This window comes from Lutra lutra, chromosome 8 (genome assembly GCF_902655055.1).
Source record: "Lutra lutra chromosome 8, mLutLut1.2, whole genome shotgun sequence".
Classification (NCBI taxonomy): domain Eukaryota; kingdom Metazoa; phylum Chordata; class Mammalia; order Carnivora; family Mustelidae; genus Lutra; species Lutra lutra.
In genome coordinates this window covers 51,525,102-51,542,060 of record NC_062285.1, presented here as the reverse complement: position 1 = coordinate 51,542,060, position 16,959 = coordinate 51,525,102, and the positions used below count along the sequence as shown (strand labels likewise).

Genomic DNA, 16,959 nt, shown 5'->3' with positions numbered 1-16,959 from the left:
ACAGGGTGTTTTCCTTTTCTTTTTTAAGGACAGCCAGGAAAACACTGAAGGATAAGTAATGTACTCAAGAGTATAAAGACTAGGGAAAACTGACAAATGAACATGTAGGAATTCCAGACAAATCCTGCCAAACCGTGCGAATGGAGTAGAAGTAAATCCTGATCCTCCACAACCCCATCACTTCGCAACCCCAAGTCCCGGTAAAACAGTAATTGGCGGCGCGGCTCCGCATGACGTCATACCGCAGGCACTCCAACCCCACGTGGGGGAGCGCCTGGTCCGCCTCTCCTTAAACGGTACGTCACGCCTCCTTCTCTTTCTGACCAATCAAATGCCGCCCTTTAGCCTCTTTCCGACCTTTCCCGCCGTCCCAGACCGCCCATCTTGGCACGCCGGTCTAATCAAGGAGGTCCTGCCTCTCCCGAACCCTACCGGCTCCCGGCGGAAGAGGGGCAGGGTTTCTATCTTTCGACTCCACCTTGGTCTGTGCAGCTACCGCCAACCCGAGCGGTCAGATGGAGGGGGCGTGGCTTAGGGTCCCCTCCCCCAGCGTGGGGTTTTCTGTTTGCAGGGGGCAGCTGGGTGCTAGACCTAGCAACCTCTCTGCGGGGTGTGGGTCGGGCGGGTCCTTCCAGCGGTGGCACCATGGAGCGCTCTCCTGCCGACGGCTCCAGTCCCAGCCTCGTGGACCAGCCCTCTGCTCCCTCCGACCCTTCTGACCAGCCCCCCGCTGCTCACGCAAAGCCGGACCTGGGTTCTGGGAACCAACCTGCCCGCCCAGGCGCTGCGGGTGAGGCCATGGCGTTGCTGTCTTCGTTCGGGCGGCGGCTGCTGGTGCTGGTGCCGGTGTACCTGGCCGGCGCAGTGGGACTCAGCGTGGGTTTCGTGCTCTTCGGCCTCGCCCTCTACCTGGGCTGGCGCCGGGTCCGCGATGAGAAAGAACGGAGCCTTCGAGCAGCGCGGCAGCTGCTGGACGATGAGGAGCGGCTCACGGCGAAAACACTTTATATGAGCCATCGAGAACTACCTGCCTGGGTGAGCGAGCACCCTCAGTGCTGCATAGCCCCCCTACTAGTCCCCGGGTTCTAGGGATCTTCCTCCTGTCCCTAAAGGCAGCTCCCCACCCTGGGACCATGGGAGGGAGACTCCCCTCTCGCTCCGCTAGCCACCTCCCTGATGGGACGCGCCACTCTTGGGACCGAGTAGCCACTCTTCCCCCTCCCTCCTTTCCCCGCGTCCAGATCCCGATCCTTCTACAGAATCAGGACTTCTTCCTCTGCTCCTGGGCAAGCAGTAAGAACATCTGGGGAATCGGTCTCAGCCGTGGCTCTCCCTCCTAGCCATGCTCCTTGAGCGCTCCTCTCTTCTAGTGCCGCTCGCGCCTTCTGTTCCCGGACATCCCTGTTGCGGCTCAGAGGGTTCCCTCGTCTCTCCAGTTTTCCTTGAGACTTTTTTTTTTTTTTCCCTATTTATGGCCATAAGGTTCTCCCTTTTCCCGCTCTTATTCCTGGAGACCCGCTGGCACCCAGCCCCAGGAGCACTGCCCAGGAGAGCCGCCGCCCCCGACTGACCCCCGGCCCTCGCCTTCCAGCCCCAGGCGGTTGGGCCGCAGCGCAGCAGAGGCGCCTGCGGGACGAAGGGCGGGGGTGCGGGGGGAGGGTAGTGCGACTGCTGCAGTGCCCGCTGCCCACACTCCACCGGCCCTGGTCGGCCCCACCCTTTTCCGGACTGTGTGCTGCGCTTGCTCGGTTGGGACCCGGACCCTAGGTCTGCACCCCCTAACCTCCTTCCTTCTCTCGGCCCTGCGGGGGCAGAGCCCGTTACCCGGCCCCGCCCTGCCTCCGCTTTGCTGCCCTTCCCAGCAGAGGTGCCAGTCTAGGGGGAGAAGGGCAGAAGAGAAGAATCAAAGTTGACACTAGGCAGATAGGGCCATGGGCGCAGGCCCGGGCTGGAGAGGGGAAAGGGGGAAGAAGTCCCACGCGGACGTGCAGCCCAGGCAGCAACTGTCTTTGTTCCTCCTACTCCTCATCATAGAAAGCCTCTTCTTTCTGAAACAACTATCCCTCTGCCTCCCCAATACAAAGCACAGGTGTCCTTCTTTCCCATAAAAGGAGTCATACTGATAAGAAGAAGGAGGAAAAAAACAAAAACCAAAACCGGCTAAGGCCTAAATGACTCTGCTGGCCCCTCCCTAACTCTAGGAGCTGCTTCCCCTCTTCACCTTCTGGGTGTAGAAGCTCTAGTTCGAGGTGAGGTGGGAAGGTTGCAAAAAGAAGCCAAGACTTCTCCAAATCCCAGGATTTCCTCCTTAAACTGATTTGTCAGGACCTCCCCCTCCAGAAAGTATGTGCCCTTCTCCTTCCCTCCCCCTCTGCTCCAGCAGCTGTCATCACAGCTGTCCACAAAGCAACGTTGTGTGGCCCACACCCCGTCAGGGCCCCTCATCAGAACTCCGTGGCCCTAAACCCTGTGGAGGAGTGAATGTTCTGGACATCCCAGCCCCTTCACACTGAACCCTGGGTGTGGGGAGGTCCTGCCACAGCTTTTGTTTCCTCTGTGGGCATGTGGCCCAGCATCTCCGTAGGAAACCACAAGTGGAAGGTGTGTGCTCATCTCTCCCTCTCCCTTCCTCCCTCTAGGTCAGCTTTCCGGACGTGGAAAAGGCTGAGTGGCTAAATAAGGTGAGCACTGGCTTTTTCTTGAGTGGGGAATGGGGTTTGTTTCTCTAGGCAGACCCTGCCACACATCAGGTCTAGCCCCAGTGCTCTCTGTGGGGAGGATTCTGAAGGAACTTGTCTTTAGGGGGAAGATTAGGCTCTCCTGTGACAGGTTCCCTCTCCTTCCAGATTGTGGCCCAGGTCTGGCCCTTCCTGGGCCAGTACATGGAGAAGCTTCTGGCTGAAACTGTGGCCCCAGCTGTTCGAGGCTCTAACACCCATCTGCAAACATTTACATTTACACGAGTGGAACTAGGTGAAAAGGTATGTGTGTAGAAAGGAAAGTAATGGGAGGAAGGAGACAGGGCGGGGAAGGTGGGGAGCCCAGAAGAGGCTGAGATACTTCTCCGTTTCCCTCTTCTCTCTCTCTCAAGAATTCATCTCTCCACAGCCATTGCGCATCGTAGGCGTCAAGGTTCACCCTGGTCGGAGCAAAGAACAGATCCTGTTGGATTTGAACATCAGGTAATACCGCTCATTCTTCCAGCCCCCTCTTCAGCAGGATCCTGGTCACTCTGACAGCTTCGTTCCCCCTCCCCCCATTTCAGCCCGGTACCAACCCTCTTTGTTCTCTTCCTTATCAACTGCCAGCTATGTAGGTGATGTGCAGATTGACGTGGAAGTGAAGAAATATTTCTGCAAAGCAGGAGTCAAAGGCATGCAGGTGGGGTAGATGTCAGGGGTCCCCATAATAGGGAGCCTTTGCCCTAAATTTCATCAGATATGGGGAAGTGGGAGGTTTGGAAAAACCAAGGCTAGGAAAGTTTGGGACAGAAAGAAGGCGTTTTGTGGAGAAATGGTCTGTTCTTCTCTTGCTCCAGCTACATGGTGTCTTACGGGTGATTCTTGAGCCTCTCATGGGGGACCTTCCTATCGTGGGAGCTGTGTCGATGTTCTTCATCCGACGCCCGGTAAGGGAAAACATTGAGGGGCATGGGGGAGCAGGGAAACCAGAGAAGATTGGGAGGGAGAGGGTGGCCAGCTCTGGGGCTTGGGGGAAGAAAGCCTGAGGGGTCTGGCAACTGTTGGATGGGTGTGACCATGCCACCAGGTGCTCTGTCCTGACCCCGCTGCGCTTTCCTTCCAGACCCTAGATATCAACTGGACGGGGATGACCAATCTGCTGGATATCCCAGGACTCAGGTGTCAAGGATTTATTTTTATTTATTTATTTTTAAGATTTTATTTGTTTATTTGACAGAGAGAGATCACAAGTACACAGAGAGGCAGGCAGAGAGAGAGAGAGAGAGAGGGAAGGGGGCTCCCTGCTGAGCAGAGAGCCAGATCCCAGGACCCTGAGATCATGACCTGAGCCGAAGGCAGAGGCTTAACCCACTGAGCCACCCAGGCACCCGGATTTATTGAGCACCTAAATGTTCCAGCCCTGGGCTTCGGGTTTTCGGGATACAAAACAGTAAAAGAGGGGTGCCCGGGTGGCTCAGTCGTTAAGCATCTGCCTTCGGCTCAGGTCATGATCCCAGGGTCCTGGGATCCAGCTCCTCATCGGGTTTCCTCAGGAAGCCTGCTTCTCCCTCTCCCATTCCCCCTGCTTGTGTTCCCTCTCTTGCTGTCTCTCTCTCTCTCTCTCTCGGTCAAATAAATAAGTAAAACATTAAAAACAACAAAAAACAGTAAAAGATGCAGCCAGTACCCTCCAGGAGCTTTGATCATCCTAGCTGGAGAGATGACAAATACTCCTGAAAAGCTCCATACTGTGATTTTCTCCTGTGGGGGAGCATGCAGGGTAGAGCAAAGAGGGCTGCAGGCTTCTCCGCAGGGGTAAACAGAAAAAGAAGAGCTGAGATGGCAGTGAAGGTTCAGAGCAGTAGGTGAGGAATTGGGGTAAAAGAGTAGCAAAAAACTTTTTTTTTTTCTTAAGATTTCATTTATTTATTTGACAGAGACACACCAAGAGAGGGAACACAAGCAGGAGAGTGGGAGAGGGAGAAGCAGGCCTCCCTCTGAGCAGGGAGCCCGATGCGGGGCTCGATCCCAGGACCCCAGGATCATGACCTGAGCCAAAGGCAGATGCTTAACGACTGAGCCACCCAGGCACCCGAAAAAGGATTTTCAAGAAAGGATGTCCCTCTAGCTTTAGGCATCTCTTAGTTGTGGGAAACAGCTGGGGTTGGGGGTATATTGGAAGTTGGAGCCACACTCACCTCCTTTTCTGCTCCCTCATCCAGCTCCCTCTCTGACACCATGATCATGGATTCCATCGCTGCCTTCCTTGTGTTGCCCAACCGATTATTGGTGCCCCTTGTGCCTGACCTTCATGATGTGGCCCAGTTGCGTTCCCCTCTGCCCAGGGTATGGCCTCTCCCCCATCTGACAGATCATCCTCTGAGGAACCTCGTGCTGGGTCCTTGGTTTCTCATGATCTGATTGCTCTGCACAGGGCATTATTCGGATTCACCTGCTGGCTGCCCGAGGTCTGGGCTCCAAGGACAAATACGTGAAGGGCCTGATTGAGGGCAAGTCAGACCCCTATGCACTGGTGCGAGTGGGCACCCAGGCATTCTGCAGTCGAGTCATTGATGAGAACCTCAACCCCCAGTGGGGAGAAACTTACGAGGTGGGAGAGCTGAGGAGTGGGGCTGTCAGATGGGGGCGGGGGTGTCCTAGGGACCGTGAGAGAAGATGCTCATCGGATGATCCTCACAGTGTAGCTGGTGAGCCCTTTTTCCCTGTGTGTGCTTCAGGTGATGGTACACGAGGTCCCAGGGCAGGAGATTGAGGTGGAGGTGTTTGACAAGGATCCAGACAAAGATGACTTTCTGGGCAGGTGAGATTGTATGTGTTAGGATTCTAAAGCTTCAGTGCTACCAGGGTTGCAGAGGTCATTATAATGCTTTTCCAGGCCCGAGAACTGTGTATCATTTTCCTTCCCGATCTCCCCACCCCTTCGCCTCTACCACACACACACGTGAACACACACATAAGTATCTATTGATTATAAGAAGGGAGCGTGAGAGTCGCCATTTATTTCTAGGTGGGTGAGTGGAAGGCCAATGACATGCTCCTAATTTCCACACTCTCCTTTTTCTCCACTCACTGTCACCCCTCCCCGCCCCCTCCAGGATGAAGCTGGACGTAGGGAAGGTGCTGCAGGCTGGAGTACTGGACGATGTAAGTTGAGAACAGAGGAAGACGGTGGCCTCACCCACTGGGCTGACAGGAGTTGCTACATTGGTAGGGAAAGGGTTGTGTGAATATCTGATCTGCTATACCTCACTTTCTTCTGCTTCTCCCTCCAGTGGTTTCCTCTGCAAGGTGGGCAAGGCCAAGTTCACTTAAAGCTAGAATGGCTGTCACTTTTGCCAAATGCAGAAAAACTAGAGCAGGTAACCAACATGGGAAACAGGAAGCTGGAAATACAGGGGACATGAGGGCAAGGGTCTGACTACTCCCACCCCCACTTCCCTCCAGGTTCTGCAGTGGAATCGAGGAGTCTCCTCCCACCCAGAGCCCCCATCAGCCGCCATCTTAGTTGTCTATCTGGATCGGGCCCAGGATCTCCCTGTGAGTGTGGATTCTGAGGGCAACTGAATAGGAAGCTCTGGATGTAGCTTTCCCAGCCCAGCTCTTGCCCCCACCCCACTCAGCTGCAGAAGCAGCAGCATGTAACACAAGGGTTCTAAGGAGGGGATCACAGCCACCTGGGAAGAGATTGAGAGCCCACCTTCCTTCACTGAGACAAAACCAAAAACACCCAAAATGGTGACTTCTGAATTCTACCCCCACAGCTGAAGAAGGCGAACAAGGAACCCAACCCCATGGTACAACTGTCAATTCAGGATATGACCCAGGAGAGCAAGGTGAGGGCCAGGACGGCATTGTGGGAGATTGTGTGTGCGTGTGTGCATGCACGTCTGGTTGGGAGGGCTGTTCTTAGGAGGGCGTCTCCCCTTTGGGCTGCCTGTAAAGGCAAAGCCTTTCTGGAGAAACAGGACTGGTACTGCAGCACATATCCTTATTCCCATCCTGTGCCCCTCCAGGCTGTCTACTGCTCCAATAGCCCGGTGTGGGAGGAGGCTTTCCGGTTTTTCCTACAAGACCCTCGAAGCCAGGAGCTCGATGTGCAGGTGAGATAATCACCTACTGAGCCCCTTCTAAATACCCTGTTCTGCCTTCCCAGGTCTGCATCACGTCCCTCTCTCTCCCCTTTGATTATATTCCAGTCTATCTACCTAGACTCTCCCATCTCCATGCTCCCCGCTCTTCCCCAGTGATCTCTCTAGAATCATTTTTTTAAAGGATTTTATTTATTTGATAGAGACACAGCAAGAGAGGGAACATAAGCAGGGGGAGTGGGAGAAGGAGAAGCAGGCTTCTGGCAGAGTAGGGAGCCCAGTGCGGGGCTGGATCCCAGGATCCTGTGATCATGACCTGAGCTGAAGGCAGATGCTTAATGTCTGAGCCACGCAGGAGCCCAAGAATCATTATTTTTTAAGATTTTATTTTGGAGTGTGTGCATATGCAAATGCGGGGAGAGGCAGAGGGAGAGAGAGAACCTCAATGAAACTCCCTGCAGAGTGCAGAGCCTGGTGTGGGGCTTGATCTCAGGACCCTGAGGTTGTGACCTGAGCCAAAACAGAGTAGTAGGTCAACCGACAGCTACCCAGGCACCACTCTAGAATCATTTTTTTTCCCTTATGATTTTATGTATTTATTTGACATAGATCACAAGTAGGCAGAGAGGAGGAAGCAGGTTCCCTGCCAAGCAGAGAGCCCGATGCAGGGCTCGATCCCAGGACCCTGGGATCATGACCCAAGCCGAAGGCAGAGGCTTAACCCACTGAGCCACCCAGGCACCCCTAGAATCATTTTTTTAAAATATTTTATTTATTTATTTGACAGAGAGAGAGAGTGATCACAAGTAGACAGAGAGGCAGGCAGAGGGAGAGGAGGAAGCAGGCTCCCTGCCGAGCAGAGAGCCCGATGAGGGGCTTGATCCCACAACCCTGAGATCATGACCTGAGCCGAAGGCAGAGGCTCAACCCACTGAGCCACCCAGGCACCCCTAGAATCATTCTTTATAGGAGTGCCTGGCTGGCTCAGTTGAAGAGTGTGCAACTCTTGATCTTGGGGATAGGAGTTCAAGCCCTATGTCGGGTATGGAGATTACTTAATAAGCTTTTTTAAAAAAAGATTTTAGGGAACCTACTCCCCCACCCCCACTTGCTTCTCTGCCTACTTGTGATCTCTGTCAAATAAATAAAATCTCTTAAAAAAATAAAATTTAAGGGGCACCTGGGTGGCTCAGTGGGTTAAAATAAATTTAAAAAATTATTTAAAAAAATAAAATTTTTTTTAAAAGATTTTATTTATTTATTTGACAGTGAGAGATCACAAGCAGGCAGAGAGGCAGGCAGAGAGAGAGGAGGAAGCAGGCTCCCTGCCGAGCAGAGAGCCCGATGCGGGGCTCGATCCCAGGACCTGGGATCATGACCCGAGCCGAAGGCAGAGGCTTTAACCCACTGAGCCACCCAGGCGCCCCAAATAAAATAAAATTTTTAAAAAAGATTTTATTTAGAGAGAATAAGAGACAGCAAGAGTGGAGGAAGGAGTGGCAAATAGGGAGAAGCAGACTCCCCACTGAGCAAGGAGCCCCATGTGAGACTTGATCCCAGGACCTGAGCAGAAGGCAGACACTTAACCAACTGAGTCACCCACGTGCCCTAGATTCATTCTTTATAACTGAGAGTTGTATACTTAAAATAAGTGATTTTTTATGGCAAATAATGCCTCATTGAAATTATTGAGTAGGTCTCTGTTTTCCACTTCACTACATCCCCTCTTCCTGTGCCTCTAGGTGAAGGACGACTCCAGGGCTCTGACATTAGGGGCACTGACCCTACCTCTGGCTCGCCTGCTGACTGCCCCCGAACTCACCTTGGACCAGTGGTTCCAGCTCAGCAGCTCTGGCTCAAACTCCAGGCTCTACATGAAATTGGTTATGAGGGTATGGAGACCGAGAAAATGCTGGAGGTGGTGAGGGGCCTTATAGATTCCTTGGTATGAAGAATAAAAAAGAGGAATCCTCTAAGATCTAATGAGCTAGTGTATGTGGAAGCATCTAGCAGGCACACAAAAACGTCTGTTGACCATACTGGGGAAGAAATGGTGTTTGAGTAGGATGAGTGTGGCAGGAACCCTCTAGAGATGAGCCCAGCCAAGGCATGGACCTGTTTCCCCTGTCCCTGCCTCTGCTCTGCCCCCAACCCCACATCCCTTGCCTGCTGGTGCTAGCTGCACTTCTTTGATTGGACAATTAAACCACTCTCCCTAGATCTTGTACTTGGATTCATCAGAAGTGCACTTTCCCACTGTGCCTGGAACTCCTGGGGCTTGGGACCTGGACGAGAGCCCCCAGACAGGCAGCAGCGTGGATGTCCCACCTCGACCTTCTCACACTACTCCTGAGAGTCACTTTGGGATGGAGGTGAGTCTAGATCTAGAAAGGACGAGGTAGGATCTGTTGCCTAAGCATGTGCAAAAGCCTGTTTTGGGCTGGTTTTAATAGGTCTCTCTCTACCTACCGTCTGGTGCCTCTGTCTGTCCCTTTTGCAGAATGTGCTTCGGATCCATGTATTAGAGGCCCAGGATCTGATTGCCAAAGACCGTTTCCTGGGGGGACTAGTGAAGGGCAAGTCAGACCCCTATGTCAAACTAAAGCTGGCAGGACGAAGCTTCCGGAGCCGTGTTGTTCGGGAAGATCTCAATCCCCGCTGGAATGAGGTTTTTGAGGTCAGAACTGCGCGGCTAGGACTCCTCCAAGTCCCTTCTTCTTCCCTCTAGCTCTGAGAGTGGTCCGAAAGCCCTCTGGGGTTTAGGTGGTTGAGGGTGAGGTTCCCAGTCATTTGAAGAAGAAAAAGAATCCGACTTCGCACTGTTTTCTCCCTCTAGGTGATTGTCACGTCAATTCCAGGCCAAGAGCTAGACATTGAAGTTTTTGACAAGGACCTGGACAAGGATGACTTTCTGGGCAGGTGAGAGGATGGGAGTCCGGAGGGGAAGACAAAGGTTTTGGGGAGATGGACACTGGGCTGTGACCACTGGCCTCTTGTTTTAATTAATTTTTCTCCTCTCCAGGTGCAAAGTGAGTCTCACCGCAGTCCTGAACACAGGCTTCCTCGATGAGGTGAGCAAGGAATTATAAGCCATAATCCCTCCTATCTTGACCCATGTCTCAATCTCCTAATCCCTCTGTCCCCACATCCCCAAGGCTTAAGCCTGCCTATGCCCAACAGTGGCTGACCCTGGAGGACGTGCCATCTGGCCGCCTGCACTTGCGTCTGGAGCGTCTGACACCCCGGCCCACAGCTGCTGAGTTAGAGGAGGTAGGGACGGGACTCTGGGTGGGTCATGGCGAACACTCCCGTCTGTCTCCCAGGCGTGGCCGGGCCACGGCGCATCCAGCACGGGTCCCCCAGCCCTTGTGTCCTCCCACAGGTGCTGCAGGTGAACAGTCTGATCCAGACGCAGAAGAGCGCAGAGCTGGCGGCGGCCCTTCTATCTGTGTATCTGGAGCGGGCGGACGAGCTGCCGGTGAGAGCCGCTCCCTGCACCCCATAGCTCCCTGGCCCTTCCTCCGCCTCCCTCAGGTTTGGATGCTCCAAGGGATATTTGGAATAATAAATTCCAAATTCCTCTTTCCCAGGGTGGTGCTGGGGTGGGAAGAATGGTCTGTTGAAGGCCAGGAGTGTAGTGGCTGTCAAGTGACCATGGGGATGTGATCTGGGAGGGGAGTAGGAGATCTGCCTCACTAGGTCTCTCAGTTCAAGACCATATTTAATAGTCAACGCACTGTTCTCTCTCTCCAGCTCCGGAAAGGGACCAAGCCTCCCAGCCCTTATGCTACTCTCACCGTCGGAGACACTTCTCATAAGACGAAGGTATTAGGAAATGCCGCAGAGCTGTCTGGGAGGGCTGAGAAACACAGAGGAGAACGTTCCAAGCACTGACCTTAACCCCTCATCTCCACCAGACAATTGCCCAAACCTCAGCCCCTGTCTGGGACGAGACTGCCTCCTTTCTCATCAAGAGACCACACACCGAGAGCCTGGAGCTGCAGGTACCATAAATTCATTCTGTGAACATTTTGCAACCGCGGGTGAGTCACTGAACCAGGCATAGGGAGAAAAGATTTAGTTCCTCTTTATGGAGCTCACACTCCCTTTGGGGAGAAGAATAACCAAGGAAAATTTCCAGACTGACAAACTGCTGAGGTAAAAGGCACTGTGGGGAAAAGGAGGGCTTCTACCTCAGATGAGGGGAAAAGGTGGAGGTAGTAGTAGCGGTAACCCTAGATGACCCCTGAGCTTAAGGGGAAACAGGATGTGACCAAGAAGAGAAGGAATAGTCTTAGGCTGAGAAGGGAATGAGGACAAAGAAGGCAAACTGTAGATCACAAAGGCAGACAGGAGCAGGATCAAAAGGGCTCTTGACTCTTATGCTAAGAATGTGGATTTACGGGACGCCTGGGTGGCTCAGTTGGTTGAGCAGCTGCCTTCGGCTCAGGTCATGATCCCGGCATCCTGGGATCGAGTCCCACATCGGGCTCCTTGCTCATCGGGGAGCCTGCTTCTCCCTCTGCCTCTGCCTGCCACTCTGTCTGCATGTACTCACTCTCTCTGACAAATAAGTAAAAATCCTTGAAAAAAAATTTTTTTTAAAATGTGGATTTACCCTAACGGCATAGGGGAATATTTGAAGGAGTGAGGGGTGACATACCCAGATTTGTACTTTACAAAGATCGTGCTGATGGCAGGGTGAAGGGTGGACTGAAGGAAGATGGTGCTGGAGGCAGGGAGGTCAGCTAACAGGCTATGAAGCAAGACATGACGAAGGGCAATGGTATTTAGTGGTGGTTATTTTGACATGGGAGAAGGAACAAAGAACAGCCTAGACACGAACTCCTGGATTTTTAGCCTGGGGCAGCGGGACAGAGAAGGGAGCCATGGCCAACACAGGGAATGGCCAAAGCAGGAGTGCTTGAATTTGAGACCTCTGAGATCATCCAAGGGGAAACAGCTATCCAGAAGGTAGATCTGTGGCCCACTATGGGGTTCTCACCACTCCTTCATTTGAGCACCAAGCACACGTAGCACCTGTAGTCCCGGGTGTGCGGGAGCACCCTGAGGGCCTACGGAGAGTGAGAAGACAAAGGAGGGACATGCTGAGCATGGCAGCAATGACAGAGCAGACAGAGGAAGAGGAGCCCTGCAAAGGGCCTGAGGTGTAACGGGCAATGGGGTGTTCGCCAGGAGAGAAGGGGGTATGGAAGCCAAAGAAGAGTGTCTGAAATGATAGGAAGTAGCCAGATGTTACCAAGAAAATGAGATGACTGAGAATGACTGACGTTAAGGTAACAGGTTAGAGCAACTTTAGTGGCAAGCACGGAGTAGAAACTAGATTTCAGGGGGTTCAAGGGTGAACAAAGGTAAAGAGGTATGGGAGCAGGGAGAGGGTGGTAGAGGTAATACAGGGGTGCTTTTCCTCTTCTGGAGTGAGAGTCAAAGACCCTCTAAAGTTGATAAAGTAATACGTTGAGAATTACATGAATAGAACTCAAGAGACCTTAAAATAGTGTAACTGTTAACAACACTAGCAGAGGTAGAGAAGGTAAGTCAATGAGCTCCATTCTTACCTTGCACCGCAGGGAATCAGGAGATACAAAAGCTGGCAAATAGTGATAGAGAGATACAGGCATATTAGCTAGAATTATTCTGGAACTCAGAAGACAGGAAGGGTTTGCAGGTCATTACATCTGGAGTGTGGAAATGGGGGTTAGGTGGGCAGGAACCCTGTAATTCCATTTTTGCTGTTCTTTTTCTCCACGCTGTGCAGCAGCTATGGCCCTGGGGTGTAATTTGTGAAAGTTCAGGAAGTAGAGAGGGCACAGTCTAGTCTGGCTAGGAAGGGAGGGGAAGCGGGGCCAGCAACATGGCTGCCATGTGGCCATCACAAAGGGGACTCTCTCTCCAAAACCACCCAAGTGTTTGAACCTAGAACACCAGGGTTAAATCATCTGCCTCTTGATTCCACAGGTCCGGGGTGAGGGGACAGGCACACTGGGCTCGTTCTCCCTGCCCCTCTCGGAGCTACTCGTGGCTGACCAGCTCTGCCTGGACCGTTGGTTTACACTTAACAATGGTCAAGGGCAGGTGCTACTGAGAGCACAGCTCGGGGTGAGTAGCAGGAGGTGACGGGCCGAGGGGGAACGGAGACCAGGGGCTGTGTTCTCATAGTCAGGGAGCTGAGCAAGACCCGGCCCAGCTCGCAGCTCTCTTGCCTCCCCAGATCCTGGTGTCCCAGCATTCGGGCGTGGAAGCACACAGCCATAGCCACAGCTCCTCCTCGCTGAGTGAAGAACCAGAGCTCTGGGGGGGACTCCCTCACAGCACCTCCTCTGCCCCAGAGCTGCGGCAGCGCCTGACACATGGGGACAGGTGAGGGGCTAGGCCAGAAAGACCTCATGCATTCAGGAGTATGAAGGCTCCCGGGGCACTATCTCCGTCTCTCCCCACAGTCCCCTGGAGGCTCCAGCTGGGCCCCTAGGCCAGGTGCGACTGACCGTCTGGTACTACAGCGAAGAGCGAAAACTGGTCAGCATTGTTCACAGCTGCCGGTGAGACCCCGTCCACCCTCCCCTCCTGCCCCCCTGGCCGTCCTCCCCTTGGGCTGCCTTCTTACCTTCAGCTTCCTGTGCAGGGCCCTTCGACAGAATGGACGGGACACCCCCGACCCCTACGTGTCACTGTTGCTATTGCCAGACAAGAACCGAGGTACCAAGCGGAAAACCTCACAGAAGAAGAGGACCCTAAACCCTGAATTCAATGAACGGTCAGTCGGTAGGCATTCAGGAGGAGAGAAGGGCGGCTCAGGAAGGAACCCCTTCCCCTAATGCCCAGTGTTCCCCTCCCCCCAGATTTGAGTGGGAACTGCCCCTAGATGAGGCCCTGAGGCGAAAGCTGGATGTCTCTGTGAAGTCGAATTCCTCCTTCATGTCAAGGGAGCGTGAGCTGCTGGGGAAGGTAAGAGGGTGAGGGTGAGCAAGGCGAAGGTAAGGCTTGGAAGCTGCTGGGAGCAAGGCCATCATCCCTCAGGGACCCGGGGAGGAAGCACCGCAGGTGACACCACTATACATGTGACCTGATCCCCTCAGCACTGGTTTGGAGCAGGAGTGTGGAACAATGGGACGTGGTCTTTGGAGATCTCAAAGTAACATCCGCACCCTCCCCCGCCACCTCCTCCAATGCAGGTTCAGCTGGACCTTGCTGAGATAGACCTTTCCCAGGGAGCGGCCCAGTGGTAAGTACCCGATGGGCTGGGGGTGGGCCTGGCTGTGTAAGCCAGAGAAATCCCAGCCCTGGGCAGGGAGAAGAGCATGCGTTCTGAGGTGAGAACCACTGATTCTCTGCAGTCCAAGAGCCCTTGGCTCATGCTTCATTTCTTGGAGGACACAAGTCCCCTTTCTACCTGAGCCTTCTCTTCTTCCCCAGGTATGACCTCATGGATGACAAGGACAAGGGCAGCTCCTAGGAGCCAAAGATTCCCAGCCTGACCACAGTCTTCATGCCTTGCCCCTCACTGCATCACCACCTTGATGTGATGAGCCTAAAGCTAGGGCCCGAGGGCAGAGCCTGTGCCCCTCAGCCCTCTCACCTCCCAGGCCCGTGCTGGGGCCTTTGCTTGACCAAAGAGGGGGACCATGTCACCCTTTACTGCATGGCCTTGATCCTTCTGGGCTCCTGGGGCAGAGACCTGAGCTGGCTGCTTCCGCTCTGCCTGCACGTTCTCCTCCTTTGTCCCTCCGCCTCAGGGCCTTCTGTACCTGTGCCTGGCCACTGGCAGCACTAGCAGCGGCCTTCGCTTATGCCAAATACAGCTTCTGGAAAGACCTTTTCCCCTTAAGTGGACAGCCACCTTCTTCCCTACCATGAACAGTCAGGGAGGGCAAACATGTGGGTGGGAAGGTAGACGGGCTAACTATTCAAGCCAAGAGCCTCTGGGACTAGTGCGTGTCATCAGCATATGGTGACCCAGACCCCCGAGTCCAGTTCTGCCCCCACTTCTCAAGTCTGTCCCGAAAATTACACCTGCTGCGATGACCAGGGCCAGTCTCTTGATGCACTTTGGGAACCAGAACGCTTAGCCACTACTTGGAAGACGTGGAGAGAACCTCTGTCTTAGGGCTTCTGGCTGGCACCGTGCAGCGTTGGAGGACGGGAGGCAGCAGGGCCAGTATCGGTTCAGGTACCTGGGCTGTTAACTCATTGACTAGAACCCAATCTCTTGGTTTTGCATCAACTCTGCCAACCCACTGTACCTTATATTAAACATTATACTCAAACCAGCTGTGGCTCTTTTCTTTAAGGAAAGGGAATTTAGCCTACCATTATTTGCCGATGACGTGGTATGTAGAGAAAATCCTAAAGACTCCACCAAAAAAACTGAGAACTAAAAGTTCAGTAAAATTGTAGGATACAAAGTCAACATACAAAAATCTATTGCATTTCTATACAGCAGTAGCTGTTAGATAAAACCCATTTACAGGTGCTTCAAAGAGAATAAAATACCTACAAATAAATTTAACCAAGGAGGTAAAAGAGCCATACAGTGAAAACTATATGGTATTAAGGAAAGGAACTGAAGCTACAGAAGCCATTCCATGCTCAGGGACTGCAAGTATTGTTAAAATGTCCACACTTCCGAGAACAAACTACAGAGTCAATGCGATCCCTATCAAAAATCCAGGGGCGCCTGGGTGGCTCAGTGGGTTAAGCCGCTGCCTTCGGCTCAGGTCATGATCTCAAGGTCCTGGGATCGAGTCCCGCATCGGGTTCTCTGCTCAGCAGGGAGCCTGCTTCCCTCTCTCTCTCTCTCTGCCTGCCTCTCCATCTACTTGTGATCTCTCTGTCAAATAAATAAATAAAATCTTTAAAAAAAAAAAATCCAATGGCAGGGGCGCCTGGGTGGCTCAGTGTGTTTAAGCCTCCGCTTTCGGCTCGGGTCATGATCCCGGGATCCTGGGATCGAGCCCCGCATCGGGCTCTCTGCTCGGCAGGGAGCATGCTTCCTCCTCTCTCTCTGCCTGCCTCTCTGCCTACTTGTGATCTCTGTCTGTCAAATAAATAAAATCTTAAAAAAAAAAAAATCCAATGGCATCTTTCACAGAAATAAACAATCCCCAAATCTGTATGGAACCACAAAAGTCCCCGAACAGCCAAAGCAATCTTGAGAAAACAAAGCTAGAGGCATCACACTCCTTGCCCTCCAACTATATTATAAAGCTATAGTAATCAAAACAGTATGGTGTTGGCATAGAACACTCATAACAACAGAAAGCCCAGAAACAAACCCTTTCAGACTTCCCCTGCTACCTGAAAGTACAGTGTTCCTATGAAACCTTTGATTGATATAAAGCAAAAAAATCAATTACTGTTAGTTTAAATGGAGAAATTTTCAAGAATTCCCAGACCCTCAAAATAATCTCTTTTAGGCATCTCTGACACTTGAGGACACATCTTGCTAATGAGGACACAAAATAAATTCAAATAAGGCACATATGCACACAGTTCAAAGCTATGGCATTCAGATGCTGCACGTATGCCAAGGGAAGAAGCTTGGGGGGCCGCTTTCCCGGTGTGGGGTGCTCACAGCCTCTATGATGGCTCACTGCAACAAAAGCTGAATGTCATTTTTGCTTTTCAGTCTCCTCAGTAAAAGCAAAAATCCCCTTTGGATTTCTTTTGGTTAGTGAAAACAGGTCTTGATGTAGGTCCTTTTTTTTTTTTTTAAGATTCCCTTTATTTAAAAAAAAAAAAAAGATTCCCTTTATTTATTTGACAGCGAGAGAGGGAACAAGCAGGGGCAGGGGCAGAGGGAGAAGCACACTTCTTGTCAAGCAGAGAGCCCGACGGGGGGGGGGGGGGGGGGGGGGCGCGATCCCAGGACCCTGAGATCACAACCGAGCTGAAGGCAGACACTCAACGACTGAGTCACCCAGGCACCCCTTAATGTAGGTTTTCTTAAAAGCAAAGTGGCCTTGGGGCGCCTGGGTGGCTCAGTGGGTTAAAGCCTCTGCCTTCGGCTCAGGTCATGATCCCAGGGTCGATCCCAGGGTTCTGGGATCAAGACCCATGTCGGGCTCTCCGCTCAGCAGGGAGCCTGTTTCCATTCCTCTCTCTCTGCCTGCCTCTCTGCCTACTTGTGGTCTCTCTGTCAAATAAATAAA

The 16,959-nt window shown here is 52.7% G+C and overlaps 1 protein-coding gene across 1 annotated transcript; it reads left to right on the top strand.

Moving 5' to 3' along the window:
- Nucleotides 1-38: 38 nt before the first annotated feature.
- ESYT1 (extended synaptotagmin 1) lies at nt 39-15,078 on the top strand. Its single transcript, XM_047741357.1, has 31 exons — nt 39-1,035; nt 2,640-2,681; nt 2,847-2,981; nt 3,109-3,182; nt 3,309-3,381; nt 3,539-3,628; nt 3,805-3,860; nt 4,904-5,027; nt 5,116-5,292; nt 5,420-5,502; nt 5,798-5,846; nt 5,975-6,061; nt 6,147-6,239; nt 6,464-6,535; nt 6,716-6,802; nt 8,533-8,682; nt 9,010-9,162; nt 9,291-9,467; nt 9,627-9,709; nt 9,813-9,861; nt 9,971-10,060; nt 10,173-10,268; nt 10,544-10,615; nt 10,708-10,794; nt 12,770-12,910; nt 13,023-13,171; nt 13,252-13,350; nt 13,434-13,565; nt 13,651-13,756; nt 13,984-14,033; nt 14,225-15,078. The coding sequence occupies exons 1-31, from the start codon at nt 646-648 to the stop codon at nt 14,262-14,264; spliced, it is 3,306 nt and encodes a 1,101-aa protein (XP_047597313.1). The 5' UTR covers nt 39-645; the 3' UTR covers nt 14,265-15,078.
- The last annotated feature ends 1,881 nt before the right edge of the window (nt 15,079-16,959 follow it).

Coding starts and splice junctions, on each gene's coding strand:
- ESYT1 (XM_047741357.1), top strand. CDS start 646: ATGGAGCGCTCTCCTGCCGACGGCTCCAGTCCCAGCCTCGTGGACCAG. Junction 5,293..5,419: donor AGTGGGGAGAAACTTACGAG/GTGGGAGAGCTG, acceptor TGTGTGCTTCAG/GTGATGGTACACGAGGTCCC. Junction 13,757..13,983: donor AGCGTGAGCTGCTGGGGAAG/GTAAGAGGGTGA, acceptor CCTCCAATGCAG/GTTCAGCTGGACCTTGCTGA.